At 34.1% G+C, this 18,280-nt stretch overlaps 1 protein-coding gene across 2 annotated transcripts; it reads right to left on the bottom strand.

The window, feature by feature from the left end:
* Positions 1 to 1,224: 1,224 nt before the first annotated feature.
* Positions 1,225 to 13,039, bottom strand: LOC100266005 (uncharacterized). 2 transcript variants are annotated; one of them, XM_010650797.3, is made up of 18 exons: positions 12,779 to 13,039; positions 12,490 to 12,580; positions 12,017 to 12,108; positions 11,696 to 11,734; positions 11,519 to 11,572; positions 10,703 to 10,777; positions 10,131 to 10,196; positions 9,825 to 9,867; positions 9,010 to 9,055; positions 5,666 to 5,759; positions 5,521 to 5,573; positions 4,366 to 4,450; positions 4,140 to 4,242; positions 3,966 to 4,058; positions 2,957 to 3,023; positions 2,180 to 2,246; positions 2,007 to 2,060; positions 1,225 to 1,527 (listed from the first exon to the last, which is right to left on the bottom strand). In XM_010650797.3, the coding sequence occupies exons 2-18, from the start codon at positions 12,554 to 12,556 to the stop codon at positions 1,393 to 1,395; spliced, it is 1,233 nt and encodes a 410-aa protein (XP_010649099.1). In that variant the 5' UTR covers positions 12,557 to 12,580; positions 12,779 to 13,039; the 3' UTR covers positions 1,225 to 1,392. The 2 variants fall into 2 exon arrangements, with proteins under 2 accessions (XP_010649099.1, XP_002268141.1); XM_002268105.5 differs by having other exon boundaries at positions 12,490 to 12,583; positions 12,779 to 13,006.
* Between the last annotated feature and the right edge of the window lie 5,241 nt (positions 13,040 to 18,280).

The following is an 18,280-nucleotide window of genomic DNA, read 5'->3' as shown; positions in this document are numbered from 1 at the left end:
GGAGGCTTGACACACCCTCCAGGCTCTAAGGCTCAAACTAGCCCTTAAAACCCACGCTACTGTTTGGGAATGAAATGTTTTCGAAAAATGCTTTCGAAAACAGTGATGAAAAACAGTTTTGAATTTTAAGAGTAATTTTTGGAAATTATTTAATGATGCTATTTTCATTTTTTGCTTCTGGAAGTCTACTTTTTTACTGGGTCGAAAACGCTTTAGCCTTTTGTGTTGGAAATCAAATTTTAGCATCGAAGTCATTAAATGAGTCCAACCTAATCTTTTTCTTTCTCGTGAATCAAATAATGGGGTCAGGCGCAGGAGAACGACCGCCACCATTGGAGCAGGTGTTGACAAACACGACCATCTCAAAATTATTGACTCAAATATCCTCATAAAAGTAGATGTTTTTTTGCTTTTTGAAATATCATTTTTTAAAAATATTATTAAAAATGGTTATTTAAAAAAATAAATACAAAAATATAACTATTTATTCATATTCGATTTAGTCTCCATCTCTCTCCTACATATTCTATTTGTTCACTTTAAGACCATCTTTTCAAAAAATATTCATGTTTGAAAATACTCTTGCACTTGGGACCCACGTTTGCAAATAAATCTTATCTCTTTTGATTTCCACCCTTCATTTATGGGTTTTTTGTTCAACACACCAAGTACAATTTCGTATTTATGGATTTTTCATTCAACGCATGCTGACCACGTACAATTTCATAAAGTTCTTCACCCACTGGGACCGTACATGGCTCCCCCCAATAACCCTGATGAACCGTATAATTGGAGTTCGTCCGTTTGGGAGCGGGAAGAGAAGAAAACAAATCTTGGATAGCATATGCGAATATTAGGTCAATATAATCGGCCCAATGAATTATAAAGCCATGATAAATAAAATTATAGGTAGGGTTGGAGAACTACTTCCCTTCTTTACGCATCTTTCAAGGAGGAAAAGATACTTTATCAGTGTCTTTTTGATTGCTGATAGCTGTCCCCCTTGTTTTTGCACATGAAGTTATGTTGCAAACCGAGTTGTGTGTTCCGGTCAACTGCCTACACTTTGGATGATAAGCTGATGGTTCTGTTTAAGAGGGAGTTAGCTCCATGGGAATCCTTTGACATCATTTTGAGCTATTATTTTCTTTGTGAATCTTGCCATAGAGGGTTTGGTTGACTTGGCAACCCTATAATGATGCTAATTTATATTGAGATGAAATGGGAAGAGTAAGAGGTGGGAAGCTTAGATTAAACCTTCCCAGTTTTGTTTTCAGGGAACAAGAATAACTAGGTTTTATGAGTTCACAATCATCTGTGATCATCCAGTTCAGGCATGAAAATTTCCTGTAGCGCACAGCGGCAAAGATAAAAGAATAGTGACTACAAAATTTAAATTGAACCATACTTTCTTTCACTTGTTTTCCATGTTCCTTGAGCAGCATCAGGCTGGCGTTCCCAAGAGGCTTGATTGATAAATGCACTGTTGGTATCTTCTGCTCGTGAGTAGTGCGATCCTCCGCTTACCTTTTTATGTCAAAATTCAACAAATTATTACTCTGGGATGAGAAGCAGGAAAAAGGAAAATCAAACTAAATGAGGTTAAAAAGTGAAAATCAGTGGTAGTTCTGGGTTGCTTTACTATGGATGATCCCATTACCATTTTAAAACTGTGATACTCCGGCATATATATATAGACCTGACCTAAGTAATTTGTACCACATAAGATAAGCCCACACAGAAAGAGAGAACACTGATGCAAAGCTATAGGGAAGCTTGTCTACGAGCAAGGCCGTCTTTTCCATATATGTTTCTGGCCTAATGATTTCAGACACTAGGTATATTGGCTTTTGTCTGAACAGGGTTTATCATCTCATACACTAAAGTGATAGCAAGATCAACTCAGTCCAATATTTAAAATCAATCTTAATAAAAGAACCTGTGAGTTCAAGTACAAGTGCCAAGATCATAATTTTGGCATAATAATTGCTGCCAAATTCACTTACAGCTTCTAAACAGGCAGATAAAATTGTCATGCCTGGCAATGCATCAAGCCCACGCTGCACATCATTAAACAAAAAGGAAAATAAGTAACTGTAGAACACATTTTGAACCATGCAAAGAAATACTAAACTACAAATTATTTAATGCTGGCGAGCAAAAGTGAATCAGCTTCTACCTGGCGCTCCACTCGAGTCTTGTAAACAAACCCGCCACAGCAAAACAACGTTGATAGAATAATGAATCTGTTCCATGCCAATTTGTCCAAACATCAAAAGTTGGAAAAATAAAAATGGATACAGGATGTGATCAAGATAAAGTTTTTCTTTGCAAAGTAAAAAAAGCAAAAGGAATTCCTATCTGTATCATGTAGGCATGACCATTAAGTATGAGGTGTATTTTCCTAATGTATCAAAGCTTATAACTAAACAATGTACTAGTCAGTTTCCAACAATGTCAAGAGTTTAGAGGCGGGAATGTTACAGTAGCTGTCCTGTATTTTGAATCAGAGGGGCCTCTTTAAACCCAGGAAATAAAGAAGCTTTCCCAGAAACCAAAATGCGGGTTCAGGAGTAGCACAAGCTCAAGGTTGTATATATGGATTGATATTCTTGTCATTGGAATGTGATTACAGGTGTAAGGAAATTTTAGGATTCTAGGTTGAGAGTTGAGAGGCTTGGTAATCCTAATTAAATGTTTGATAGGGATCTGATCTCCCTCGACTCCATGGAAGTGAGCACATTGCTAAACCAAGTATCTTCTGGTTCCTTATGTAATTGCTTTTTATTTTCTGTACTGTTATTGTGCTTGATTGTATTTAAGACTGCTGCATGATTGACTACATGACATAAGATGCAGATGTGCAGATGTACACCTAATTCATCTAGTTCCACAATTAAATGTGATATAAACAAACAATCCATGTAGGATTAAAGGACTTTGGAACTTGACATACATGCAAGATGCCACCCCAAATATAGCCCATCCCCTTGTAGTTCCTCCTCCTTTTCCTTGAGGATATTCTGCAAAATTTAAACAAACCAGTCTAGGGTTTCAAAAACTGGCAGCTTAGGACATTAAGCCATCAATAAAAACTTAGAATGAAATATAAAACAGGCTACTGGCATAAAAACTTGAAATGAAATGTAAAACATGCTACGAGCAACAAGTTTTTGAATACATATGTTCACGGAGCAAGCACCAACCTTTTCAAACCTGGACTAGTCATTGAACTAGAAAAGTTGTTGGGTTGTTAGTGGCCAAACCATTCATTCAACCATGATCCAAATCAAAATATATAATTTATCTATGAGAATTTATATTCACATCCACCCAATCTCTCTATGTATTCACCTGGATAATGATTTTTAGAGGACAAAAATACTCATTAGTGAAAAGATCAAAATAACTTTTAAAATTAATACACATCTTCCTCCATTTCTTCTTTCTATTATTAAAGTTAAAATTTATAATAATAAGTTAAAACAATATGAATAATTTTCAAAGATAATTTAATACCATTTTTAATTTAAAAGTGAAGGCAAATTATTTTCTAACTTTCACAGTGCAACAAAAAATAACCAAATATACATATAAATGGTAGATTTATTGAAATGTTGGCAACATCTCCTCTATTTGTTGGGGTCTTAGAAAAATTTTACCGAAATTTCAGTTTTTACATTTTGAGCATGAGCAAAATGACATTGTTTACGATAAAAACCAGATCATTTTAAAGTATAAATAAATAAATATATCAATGGACTGACTTCCAAACTTGGCTAGTTCAACTGGTTAGTGATCAAGCCAATAAATGGGCTAAACCTTGATTTGGACTGGAAAGGGATTAGTCAACGGTCCAACCAGCCAATCTAGTCCAATCTTCAAAACATTGGAAAGGACTCATTTGCAACCATATTTCAAAGAGAAGTTCAACTCAGTTAAAGTAATAAGATTGAGGAGCTTACCACACATTTTTGTGAGAGTAAACTGAATGGGCTCATAACCCTCTACTGGAATAGTAATATCAACTTCATATGGAGTATCACGGGCCTTCTCACCTAAGACCATCATAAATGGAAGATCAGAAGATCAAATATTGGAGAAGATGCAAATATTGCAGCAACAAGAAATATCCATACATCTCCAATCCACAACCAACATTGTGGGTGACAACGTTGTAGGTGGTCTTCCAGTTGCCCCTGAGCCTGATAATCCTACCTTCAGGCCATGTTCCGGGAAAATCTGGGGAGAAGAAGAAATTTTGATTCCAGAAGATACTTGATCAAACTAAGAGCATAAAATTTGCAGATTTATCCAATAATAACTGGTGTTCCACCCAAAATGAGAGGAGAGAAATTAGAGTACCTTAACAGTAGGTTTTTGCACCAAAGTGGAAAGGGACGCAATTGCAGTCATGTAAAGAGCAACATAAGTGTGTTCAGTGCCAAAGCTGAAAAATGCAAATACTTTCTACTATTATTGTTGAGAAAAAAATTGAATAAGTCTTAACATCAATAAAATGTTCATCATGCATAACTTTTGTGCAATAACAAATAGCAGTCTGACAGACTGACAGAAGTGACTATAATTATTTCAGATTGGCAAATATGAGAATATATATATTATATATATAGTAAAAGTGCCAATCAAAAAGAGGTGCACACAGTTCACAGGAAGTATACATGATAAAAGATAAGGTAATGTGAAATGGCAGTAGATGAATGCATAGAGCAGAGACTCAGATACATCTTCAAGCCAAATTGTGCAAACCAGTGCTTGTGTGCTTCTATACTAAGGCACCTGTAGCATTTTATTGAGGGGATGAAACCTGAAGTAGCGAGAACAAAGGCCTTACATGATAATAGAGGATTTGGAAGCCTCATAAAATGAAATAATATAGGGCATTAGTAGGTGATAAGTGACAGACACTGTGAGATAGCATTTGGAGCGCAAGTTCCACAAAATGAAGTTGTTTGCATATAAGATAAAAATGAATTCATTTCTTAAAGTCCAAAATGAATTACTTTCAAATGAAGCCCAAAATAGAAGATAGCATCTTGAATGTTGTGAAAAGTCAAAGACAAGACCTTAAAGAGTTAGGATGAGCAAATTGAAACGTTTTCATTTCACAAGTGGTTTCCCACAGACCTCCAAACCAATAAAATTACCGTTATGACCCAATTTACTAACAGGAGAGGACATGCCAATTGCCATATGTAATTGCATATACATATACACACACAACACACAGGCATACACAGATCCCATACCACTCCTCCCTAAAAAGGGGCATGTACAGTCAATGCTAGACCATCACATTGAAATAAAAAAGCTAAATTTTTTCTTAAAAGAAGTAGATCAGGAAGTAGGATGCTTAAAAATGATGTAAAAATTTAAAAGGCTCATACATATCAATACAGGAACAAAGAGAAATTACTCATTACAATTGACAGAAATTAGGGGGAAAAAAATAGCAAATGAGGCATAAAAACTCAAAGTTCAAAGTGCAAAATTCTATACCTGAAGGCATGGTGAGACTTATCAAAACCCAATTGAGTCATGCCATTGTAAACCTGCAAGTTCATAAAAGCAATTCCTCCACATGAAACTTCAGTTTGCATGAGCAAAATTTAGATCTATGAGTGCAAATGACATGATTTCTTACAATTTCCCATGACCGCGGATGAAAACCAACAGTGAAGCCCTCAAATACACGCACACCCTGTTCCTTGCATGGAATGGCAAGTTCAACAAGAACTCTGGACTCAAACAGTTGGAAATAACCACACATTTAGAGAAAGTTGAAACCTCGACTTATAACCATTGAGAACTTTATATGCCAAAATGACAATATTTAGTCAACATTGCAAAGTAATAGGATATTTAACATTGAGCAATCCCATAATTATTGTAATTCATAAAACATCTTCCCTCTACCAGCCTTTCAATTTTCTTATTTAGAGGAGTTGAAACATTGTATTATAACTCATTATTCAGAAAGTTTGTATGTGAAAATAACAAGATTTAGTCATTATCTCAAAGTAGTATAATGTTTAACATTATGGATAAATCTCCAAGATCTACTCAAGAAAGGAGTGAAAGAATACAAAACTTCTGAATTACTTAACTTAATTAAGCGTATTTGGGTAATTTTGTAGTTAGGTATCATAATTATTATTTGAGTTTTATTTAGAATTTAGGAGGTTTTAGAATTCTGCTTAAAAGTTCTAGAACTTTCTATTTTTTAAAATTATCATTTTATCTTGAAGTTTCTATTGAGTCATTAGAATTTAGAAGTCTTCTTTATTAGAAATGTTATTACAAAAAGTTTCTATAAAGTAGGTTTCTAATTTTAAAAATGAAGTTTTTTATTTCTTTTAATTTTTTTAGAAGATTTAATAGTTTTAGAAAATGAATAAAAATCCTAATTAGTTACTACATAGGTTATGTCTACTTTTTCATAGTTTTATTCAAGTTCTAGTGTTTTTTAGAGCCTATAAATAAGGTTAATTGACTTAAAACGATATTAAGTACTGATAATCAATATGGTTAAGTTTCTTCCCATACCTTGCAATTCTCAATGGTAAGAGTCCACTGATTTTCTTCCGGGTGAGATTCTAAGGTTCTATCTATTCATCGTATCTTTCTTTCCTTATATTTTATTTTACTTTCTATGTTGCCATAAATTTTTATCCTTCGTTCCTCTTCTTGAATCCTAAAAGATTGAAATCCTTGCCCTTGAGGCTTGGCTCAAGTGGTAAACAGATGGGGAGAGTTTGTGGGATGTTCCAGGTTCAAGTCTGAATGGGGACAAAAATTTACCTATTAAAACAAAAAGATTGAAACCCTAACCCACCTATTTGATTATAGACAACCATTCTGAGGTTGTCCTACATCAATTTGTCCACATGTTGAAATTTATTCAACAAGACAATTTCTTTTGCACATCAAAGAAAAGTGACACACCATCAATGTTTCAGAATAGGTTTAGCAACATGGTTTGTGTTCTACCATGAAATGTGGACTGCGGGAAAGTTTTAGTTTAGTGGATTTTCATGAGTGAACCAAATTACCCACTTGAGAGAAAGTGCATACCATGCTACATACCAACCATGAGACCAGAGTTTGTCAAGGTAGTGAATTGGAATATGCTTATGGAATTTACAAAGCTATGTAATTATTTTTACAACTACATTTCTTCAAGTTTGTTGAAATCTGTTGCTGGAAATCTTCAATCTTGTGTAATTTCTTGCTTTGTTGCAAAAATATCAAGTATTTGTAGTGTTTCATTGGTAATTATTTGTAGTGTTTCATTGGATACTGAACTGAATGAAGTATTTCCATATTCCCTTTATTATATATGATTTAGCTGACTAGGAGATTTTTCAGGAAAGGGCTTAAATTCCTTAAGTGTTCCCTGCTAAGCATTTTCCAGAATTTCATTGGTGACACTATGCTGCAGAAGAGACTTAACTATAGTCCATCCTGGTACTGAAAAAATGTCTGAAGAAATAACATACAACAATGGGGTTATTTGCATCCAGAGAAGAGAGTAGAAGGGACTAGTGACAGGGAAGAGATATTTAACAAACTACAATACTAGAATCAGTCACATGATTATGTTCTTATTATTGAATGAACATATTATAATTGAGGCATTTTATTATGTAACTATTACTCCTAGCATGTTTAAACCAAGTAAAGTTTTAGGTTTTATTGACAAAATCAAAAGAAAGCTCAAGTTCACCTAAAATAGATTCAAAGGACATGAAGACATGAATCCTTAAAGACAAGTATTGTCTAGGAATCTGTGTAAGATGAATCCTTTGGGTGCACTTAGGATTAAGTCATTTTTCATGCATTCATTCATACCTTGTTTTTCATAAAAGTGGCCTTAAACATTTTTAAATTGAATGAATACGGTTTATACATCAAAACCTTGGGTTAAATTCTTTCAAAATTGATTTACAAAGGTTTATAAATGAGTTGCCCAAGGGTTGGAAAGCTTTGGACTGAAAAAAAAAAAAAAGAAGAGTTTTAAGTTGGTTTTGGCCCAACTGGTCAAGGCCTTCCTGAACTGGTCAAACTGGTTGGGAATCGGTTCAATCGGTTGGTTGCTCCCTATTAAGGACCAGTCAAACCCTCCAAAAATTCTCTCTCTCTTCCAAAACCTTGGTGCTACCAACAGAGGCTCGACCTTTCCCGGTCAAAGGTTGGTCAAAACTTGAAAAGGAACAACGATCACCTACAGTACATTAAATACCCAACAACTACTCGACCGGTTGAACCAAAGCTTGATCAATCGAGGCCCACTTTTGTAGAATAGGATGCTTAGGGTTGGTTTTCTATAAATTGAGAGTTCACCTATGCATATATTGATAAGAGAATATATGCATTAACTTGCTTACTACTCATTTCTCTCATTCAAAGCTCTCAAACTTAAGCACATTTACTTTTCCACCTACAAATCCATTTAGTACACCCCTTTGTGTTCATCCTAGCTTTTATTTGGATTGATCCATTTTTGGGCTAAGTTGAGTCATGTTAAAAATCCTTTTTAGTGAAAGGTTGAGTGTTTGGGACTTCAAGTTGGTATTGAACTTGAAGAGAATTGTAATGCCCATTGGAGCCATTGAATCCAAGTGTACAAGTTTAAAGGCTTGATGTGAAGCCTTGGTTAGTGGAGTCCTCACTCGGAAAGGAGATTGAGGAGAGTGGATGTAGACAGGTTTGCCGAACCACTATAAAAGAGTTTGCATCTCACTTCCCTCTTCTATTTACTTATGTTACTTCAATTGTTGCTTAACTTGAATTTTTTTTTAAAACACCCAATTCACCCCCCACCCCCATCTCTGGAGTGTTTTTTCTTAATTATTTTGGCCTTGTTTCACATCATGCACCAGCAGAACCCACTGATATAGAAACTGAACATTTAAATAACTCTACACTATAGTAGGAAAGGAAAATCTGATGGAAAATAGAAAAGAACTAAGGTATTGTGTAGAAGACCTGCAAGTTGACTCATAAGTAACATTGCATATGCATCCAAGTTCACCTGAGATATGAAAAGAAAGATAAGACATGAGCAGGGAATTTTAGAGAACAAAGAGTTCTGGAGGTACAAGAAGACACGAGTTTAGAGGAGAGAGGAATCAAGAACCCAACACAACACGAAGAAACAGTCTACGGTAGAAGACAACAGAGTATTGGACTCAAATAAATTGATTCAACAATTAAAAAGTGCCTTATCCCAGTTATTTGGGGTCACTATCACCAATTATTAAACAAAAAAATCACTGGGAATTGAAATTGACTGAAAATAGAATACAAGGCAAGGAAAACCGTTGAAGCAAAGGAAACCCATTGCAGAAAATTGATTTCAATGAGACTCATAATGACTATTCAAACAATGGCTTAGGGAGAAAAATTAAAAACAACATAGAGATAAAAAACTATTGCATATATCTTTTGCCTCCAAAAGTTTAGATGTGTCAAACACAAATATCGCTTTCTATCACGTCTAACTTGCAGTTCAAAGGTTTCTAAGTTTTTCACTATCAAATCTTAAGACTATCAATTTTTTTAATCATCACCTGAAATTGCATTAAATACAAACATGCCGTAGGGATCCACAAAGACCAATAATTATTATGATAAATCTATTAAATTCTGAGAAATTCTGCTAACCAATTCCACTCCCAAAGCAACCAAAATAGAGTTCAAATAACATTATTCATATTCACAGGTGTCCCTGTAATCAACGCGGATAATATTAACTCCTTGCATAGGACTTACTGAAACTCAAGAATGAAGAAATAACAAACCTGCACATTGTCCATTTGAACAACTTCCACATATAATATTTACCTGAAATTACGCACAAGAAACATTTAAGGAATTCAAAAAAATATGATGAAGAACACTTCAATGCTCAAAATCACAATGTCAACAATGTGAACTGAAACACACTGCTCTGGCTCTCCCCTAGAAGAAACATACACACAAAACACACAAAAAGAAAAAATATAAAACAAAAACCAACAAATTAAAACAATAAAAACTTGTTTTGACAACAGTATCATACAATTCCTGCAGTATTTCTTATGGAAAAATAATATTCCATCACTAACCTGAGCTGTGCGTCCCATTTTGTCATGAGTTGTCTCACAATTCAAGAGGTCACCATTATAAAATTCCTGTACATAAAAGAAAACGATCATAACAATCGTGTTTTACGGGTCCAGCAATCCATAAAATAGTCAAGAAAGTGTAACTTGTTTTCCTGGACCAAACTGTTTATTGGGGAATGCTCGATGTTCTTATTTGATTTCATTGATTTGTTGGGTTCATTTTGAGGGAGAGTAGTTTTTTGTTTCTCTTCCCCTTTTTTTGGTGCTTTTTGGCAGCCATTGTATATATCGTGTGTGCTTGGTTGCGCCCCTTTTTGGTGCTTTTCAATAATATTTTTACTTATCTATTGAAAAAACTAAAATAAACTAAAATAGTCAACATCCTAAGTCAAGAAAAATTAATGCAGGAGATTCATAAAAAATATATCGGTCAGGTAACTATACAAGGATAAAAAAATTGGAGAGCATGTTGAGCATAGGAAAAAGAATTGCACTGCCTGGAAAAAGTCACCAACTTTTCTGTGTATGCATAACAAGTTCACAAATAATATGTAAGACCAGATCAGACTCACTTGAACAAAATTAATGTGTCCTGAACCAGCAACAAAATAGTTGAACTTATCAAATCGGCCAAAATCCACATATCCCTGAAAAATCATGACCAAGTACTTAGACAGCATGAACTATACTGAAATTACTAAAAACATTAGTTAAAGGCATCAGTCACAGAAAACAACATCCATCCAGTCAGAGACAACCTAGCAATTAAAAGAATATGTAGATTCAAATTTGTTCTGTAGTTGGACCTATGGGATCTATTAAAAGGATGCATTAAAAGTTTATTAGTTATTATATGGCACAGTATAGGAGGATGTGATCACCCACGCAACAGCAGCAGGCATCATACAGAAAATCAATGATGCAACTTGGACAATTCTATAGGCATCATACAGAAAATCAATGATGCAACTTGGACAATTCTATTTTTGCTTCTTATTTTTTTGTTTGCCACGTCAAACAGGCACTTATGAATATAAACATGATTTTACCCAGGAACATCTGCATCACATTGTTTTAGGCATCAGATCAGCTGACTTTTAGTGAGCTTACAATTTTTTTAAGTGAAACTGTTTTTAATTTATATTTTAATGCAGATTTTTTCTATAGAAACTCTCAAATTTCTAGGATTTTGATGGTTTACATAGGGGTGGGGAACAGGAAGGCAGTACCCCAAGTTGATTTGGTAGTCCACTATGGTGGACAGAAAGTTTATTTGTTAACAGTTGCAGACAGCAAACCAGACGAGTTTTCTATACAATGCATTAGTTTCAGAAGTAAAACAAGCATGATAATTGAGTGCTTAAGAATGTGGCAGTTTGGATCACTACCGTTTGCGATCTACTCTCCACATCTTTACAAAACCGAACCACCAAGTCAGAATCCTGCATGGAGATAAAACCTTGATGTATAAGCCCCATGGATAAGGTAAACCATAGCGAAATTGTGCACTATTGACAATTGGTACATTTAGATAAATGATTATTAGAGTTATATGATGACATTACCTTCCCATCATACTCAAAAGGCTGCCCAAGCCAGCTACTCTGGGTAACAGGTTAAGATGAAACAATTTTCATCAAGTATTTGGCCCCAAATTCAATCCAATTCACATAATTGGAATCACAGGCCAGGTGACTGACTATTTAGAGAGATTCACAATCATATACTCATCAGAATTTGTTTGGTTTGGGGCTATTCACCACATTAATTCTCCTTTCTTCCAAGGATTCAAATGCAACAGATTTAGATCACAACAGGGACTATTGTGTATCATAAATGACAATAAACAGGTGACAAGGAATAACTTAGGACACAATGCAGGATACAAAATCAAAAATGTGGCTGGAATTATCAAGAGCATAGCAATTGGAACTCGGTGCGACAATGGAAGAAGCCCCAGGTGCCTGCAAAATCACAGCTGGCAGAAAGAGGAAACTCGTTCAGATATCAAGATTTTCTTAAGGCTATGTTTGGTTAAAAGGAAAAGTAGATGAAAAAAATGAAAGAAATATAAAATTAGGTTTAAAGTCAATAAATTATTTTTATAGAATTTTTCAAGCTCATTTTCCCTATTTTAACTATTCTATATAAAGATTAAATAATTAAATAATTTGAAAACTCATAAATTTATAACTAATTTTAATTATATTTGATTAGTATTTTCCATACTAGTAAAATTATTTTCCAAACATTTTCTTTTCTTTCCACGCCACGCTCCTGGAACCAAACATAGAATTGAAAGTGAAAAGTTTCAACAAATGATTCTGCATGGCAATTTAGGATCAGAAGATATCTATACCTGTGACTGTAGTTATGAGCAAACAGTACAAAGAATGCCCATCCAAACAGTTCCCCAAACTCAACATCTCTTCAAACTCACAAGCATGTCCCTGCTAACAAAAAGAATCAAAATCTTCGTTTCTTAGAAATCGCGAGAAAAAAAAAACATTTTCCTTTCATTTTCCTTGTTCTTCCGTTTAGGACATGACCGGGAAACAAACAAGGCCTTCAAAATCAAAGTAAAACTCATGATTGCATTCAGTGAACTTGAGATTCAATTACAGAAACTGAATCTTCCAGTGAAATACCTGAAAAATCAGGTCGGCCGCGCTTTGAGATTGGCGATGGAACTCTACCCTTCCTCTGTTTATAAGTTAATTTAACACAACGAAATGGGCGAGGGGATTTGAAGACGGGGAATTTAAGGGCTGATCCCGTGGGGGAGAAAGAGGGTTTATAAATTTTATGAGACTAGCGTGTTTTAAGGGGCTAACATAGATGCTGTTTTACTTTTTCCGACATTAGAGAAATAGAGAGAAAATAGAGCTGCTTCTTTATGTGTTTTGTATGTTAGTAAAAAAAAGTCAGTTTTATCAATGAACGAGGGATTTACGTACCCAAAAAGCTATTACATTGAGTGACATGAATTCAGCTTTAATTTTATTTCTTATTTTTTAAAACAAGAATAAAATATAGGCTGCAATATGCATATACACCCTTCATTTTTTTTTACTAACACATGTCCTATTATTAAGCATTCGTTTGATACTTTACAATAATTTCCTGGTGGTCCATTATACATCACTTTGGAGACTTTGATTGAGGGACTCATTTAACCTTATTGTGATTTTGGGCAGTCTTAATTTAAACTAGGTTTTTTTCATTTCTTGTTAGGATAACTTTTAGATGCACGTAAGCCATTAGACATCACCTTAGATCCACTTAGGCACCTTAGACCCATTTATATGCACTTGACACATTAGGCACCACTTTAAACCCACTTAGACACCACCTTAGGCCCACTTAGGCACCCTAAATCCATTTAAATACACTTGACCCATTAGACACCATCTTAGATCCACTTAAGCACCCTGGGCCCATTTAGATGCATTTGACCCATTTTGACACACCTTAACCCACTTAGGTTTGCCTAGTTTAGATTAGGTCACCTTTTTGGCATATCTTACATATCTCACATAGCTTGCATGACTTGCTTGGCTCGTTAATTATAAAATTGCATAACTTAACTTTTTATTATTTTATTTTTTGTTTATTTTATTTAATGTCTGGTTTATTTCTTCCTTTATTTTATTTTTCTATTATTTTAATAAGTTTATTTAAATATTATTATTATTATTATTACTCGTTTTTATCATGATTATTATTATTATTATTATTTTATTTAATCTATTAACTTTGATATTTTATTTAATCTTTTAACTTTAAAATTTTGTAAGAAAGTACATCGATGGAAAGATTGAAGGAGATCGCGGCCTGGAGTGGACAACACAGTCGCACCATGGAGATTGACTTTTCTACCACGCAGAATGAGAGAAGGGCTACCTTTTGAAGGAGAATTCAAACTACGTTTGAGAAAGAATTTGGATGGCATTTAGGAGATATACGGGTGGTATTAAGAATGGGACAATAAGGTTTTTTGGGAAGAAAAATAAGGCGGTCAAATGAGGCCAATTCAGTCCATGATTGAGAGAAAAATGAACATGAGAAATGAAGGTTGGAATGCTGTGAAATGGTGGCATTCAGCCCACAGTAGATATGAAGAAAGAAAAAAAGATGAGCTGACATGGAGAGGTGATGGAAGGATAAGTCAACGTGGTTTTTTTTTTGGGAAAGACTATCTTGATGGAGAGAGACTTTGGAAGGTTTTAGGGAAGGGGCTGTGATTTTTTGGAAAGTGGAGACTCAGTCTGTGTAGGAGGGATGTCATTTTTTTCTGAAATATGAATTACCAAAGTTGTTTTGGCAGAGGAAAAGGAAAGGTTCAGTGTGTAGATGGACGGAATGAGGGCTATGTTTTGTTAGCTATCTCCAGACTAGTGAGGGGTCTTTTTCATGTTGGTGGAGTTAAGGGGGCTTATCAGAGGAGCCGCGGATTGACCAAGTGAGGGGAGGGAGCAAACGGCGGGCTGCAGATTGGATTCCAAAAGAGGTGTAGCCGCACCATTACCGAAGATAGACGTAGCGGGCTGGTGGAAGCAGGGAGGCGGTGGAGAAGAATCTCAGGAAAAGGGAAATTCATTACGTGAGGCAAGAGGTGATTGAAGGTGGATTAGAAGTTGATCAGCTCTTCTTCCATGACCCAGACAACTTCATGATTGAGATATGCAACTGTGACAACATTTCGATCGCCCCTCTGGACATCTGTTCATGCTCTTGGGTGAATCTCTAGATGATGCAGCTACAACAGATCAAATTGGTACGACCATGAATATCAACATCATCATCCTCGTCTTCCTCGGTGTCGTAGTCTCTTCATCATCATTGGAGCATATGAAAGCAAGCACGCACTAGGTGATTGAGATAGGAAAGCTGGGAGGGGAGCGTATCATCGTGGACATCAGGACGGTTTTGAGGCATCACCAACTTGATCATCTCCAAGGGCACAACAACAATCGGATCCAGATCGTACCCACTTGGACTGGTATTCACAGAGTGGTCACCTCTAAAGATATCGTCAAAGAAGTTCTCACTGTGGTAACGCCGCCCATTACCACCGTCTTCGCCAAACACAAGTTTCTCACCAAAACCAGTCCACGGATTGCAGATTGAAACCCCATCCTCACTTCCTCTCAACGTGGATGGTTCTGAACCATCCCCGAAGCTGCATCGCGTAACCTGATTCGACAACCGCCGCGGCGAACCACCGAAGACGTCGTGAAAATCGACGTCGGAGTGCCTCAACGGAGTCTTGGGCAACAAAACAGAGGTCATGAGTGATCTTTGATGCGTGCAGCCCAGCATAGTATTCTCCGACAACATCATCTCCATATTTGGAAGGAGAACACACCATCACCATTGAAGATCTGCACCAGCACGCTAGTTCTGTCATCTGAACACTACACCCACATCTTCACCTCGCTGGTGTTTAGACAACCATCTCCACTCTACAACCAATTTCCATCTGCCCACACCTCACCACATCAACCACACACCATTTGGTTTGCTTTGTAGCACCATAACCGGCTAGGTAAGCTAATCCTTTTATGTGGGGTTTCTTTAGAAAAGTTAAAGTTTGGTTTCATTTCAATTTAGATTCATTGTGTCCAGTGGAGTGGCTTTGTAGCACCATAACCGGCTAGGTAAGCTAATCCTTTTATATGGGGTTTCTTTAGAAAAGTTAAAGTTTGGTTTCATTTCAGTTTGGATTCATTGTGTCAGGTTGAGTGGCTTTGATTTTTTTTAACTAGTTTCAGTTTGGATTTGTTTTATCATAGTGTGGAAGCATGAATTTCATTTATAAATAATTTTGATCCATTACATAAACGTTCGAACTTGGTTTAATTTTAGTTTTGATTTATCATATTAAATTAAGAAAATTCAATTTAGTTTAGTTTTGGCTTTTATTTATTATATTTAAAAAAAATGATGATTTGATTTCTGTTTAATTTTAGTTTTGATTCATAGCATTTGATTGAGAAAGTTTGAGTTTTGTTTAGTCTAGATTTAGATCCTATTTGAGTATATGTGGTTTTTAGAATTTGGGCAAATAAATTTAACCAATCTCATTTCATTGTATCCATGCTATAGGTCGGTTAGTTTCTATGGCCTAGTTGATCAAATTTGGGTTCATGAGTTTGTCGGGTTTCCATCTACTTAGTTTAATAGATTCTCATTTCATTACACCCCTTATTTTATGCTTGTTGATTTGAATTCTTGATTCACCTCATTCTAGTTTATAGTCTTTTTTTTTAGTTAATTAGTTTAATTAATCCAACACTAATTAGTTCATGTTTCAAAAATTATAATTTAAATTAGTGAATATAATGGTCTCTATGTGATAAAATAAAATAATAAAAAAAAAAACCCTTTGTTTGAAATTTGCTCTGGTTGGTTTCTAATTCATCATTTTAGATTTGAATGGTTTTTTTTACTTAGTCAATATAATTAATATAATGTGTTAAAGATTTGATTTTAGATTTGCTTTAATCAATATTTAATTCATTTTTAAGCTTAGATCTTATTTTAATAATGTAAATTTATTAAGAAAGTTGATTCCATGTTTGAAAATTCATATTTGTTCTTAGTTTACTTTAATTTAGTTTGGTTGCTCTAAGATTAATTTATTTCTTAAAAATTATTAATTTCGTTGCCTTGTAGATATCATGCTTAGTTCATTTTCTTTTAAAAATTATGGTTTAGATATCCCATTGATCTTGATATTCCATGTTTCTATAATTTATCGTTGTTGGCTTACTCACTTAAAGTGAAGGATAATGAAAATATTCTTGAGTTATTTAAATTCAGTTTCCATTAATCTATTGGCCAATATATGCTTTTAACATTACATATTTTAGTTTTCTAAATTTAGTGTAAGCTATCGTTCTAGGCTCTTTATGTTTGGGTCCTTTTGAATATGTTATTTTATGTGTTTATAGTCATTTATTGTTGGTTTATTGATAAAAGATTGGTCAATATGACTTGTGTGATAATTAATGTTTTCGTATACTCTTGATCATTTTTGCTATGTTGTTTAGACACCAAACATGTTAGGATTAATGTATAATAATGATTGTTTAGACACCAATCATTATTATAATTTTGATCTAACCCCCATGTCTTGTGGAAGTGCATTATAAGTTATCTAAACTATCTAGGTATGCTCTCTATCACACACCTTCTACATTCTATGAATATGTCTGTTACTATGAACCGCGTCTATGTTTGATAGTGTTTGAGAGTCTTGATATTTGTTTCATTGTTTGATAATTTTTTATAAAGCGCATGTTAGGTGATATACTATTTGAACTAACTTTGATGTTTCTGTGATAACACTTAAAATGTAGCTCAAGTACACACCCTTTGACTCTCTTTTTTTTATTATAATTTGACTTTCTAGCTTGATATGTTAATTCCAAAATCACCTTAGTCTACCTAGATATCTATTATCAACTATTTAATTGTTACATCTCCCTCAACTTAGTCAATAAAGACTTCTATAAGGCTTAGAGTGGTACTACTTTTTTAGAGGTACCTTCTCAATAAATAACCTGATCCCCGAATTTAAACTCGAGTTTTTCAAAGACACGCTTTTCAAAAAACTATGAAGTCACTTCTTTAAGGTTTTCTTTCTTATTTTATTTTCGCTTTTAAAATAAAATAAAATAAAATAAGTAGTGATTCTGACTTTTTCAAAACTAATTTTTCACCAATAAAAGTGAGTCTCGTCCATTCAATGGAGACGCACGTGAAAAATATGGGTCCACAATATCCTAAGATGTTATTTCCAATGAGATATGATATCATTAGATATATATATATATAATTTTTAATATTTAAAATAAAAATTATATGACATTTAAATATTTTCAATTTAAAAAAATGAAATTTTTGTTATGTTTACCAATATTCATAATTAAATTATTTGAACTTTACAATTTTTTTATATAATGTTATTTAATATATAAAAATAATTTAAATATCATATATTAATATTATTTTCTAAAAATATTTTTTTAGTTTTTATTTTTTAATCATAAATTTAATTTATAATAAAAAAATTATTTTATAAAATTAGTATTTTAAAAAATAAAAAATTGATAAAAAATAAATTTATCTAGGATATGTATATC

Source organism: Vitis vinifera, chromosome 4, assembly GCF_030704535.1.
Source record: "Vitis vinifera cultivar Pinot Noir 40024 chromosome 4, ASM3070453v1".
NCBI lineage: Eukaryota > Viridiplantae > Streptophyta > Magnoliopsida > Vitales > Vitaceae > Vitis > Vitis vinifera.
Note: the sequence above shows the minus strand (reverse complement) of the source record. Positions and strands in the feature narration are given on the sequence as shown.

Bases quoted from the DNA above. Each gene is read 5' to 3' on its own strand.
- LOC100266005 (XM_010650797.3), bottom strand. From the start codon at position 12,556: ATGTTGAGTTTGGGGAACTGTTTGGATGGGCATTCTTTGTACTGTTTG. The intron at 12,109-12,489 runs GTATAGATATCT...TCTTTCTGCCAG, and splicing joins GCTCATAACTACAGTCACAG to CTGTGATTTTGCAGGCACCT. The intron at 9,868-10,130 runs GTTAGTGATGGA...GCGTAATTTCAG, and splicing joins AAATGGGACGCACAGCTCAG to GTAAATATTATATGTGGAAG.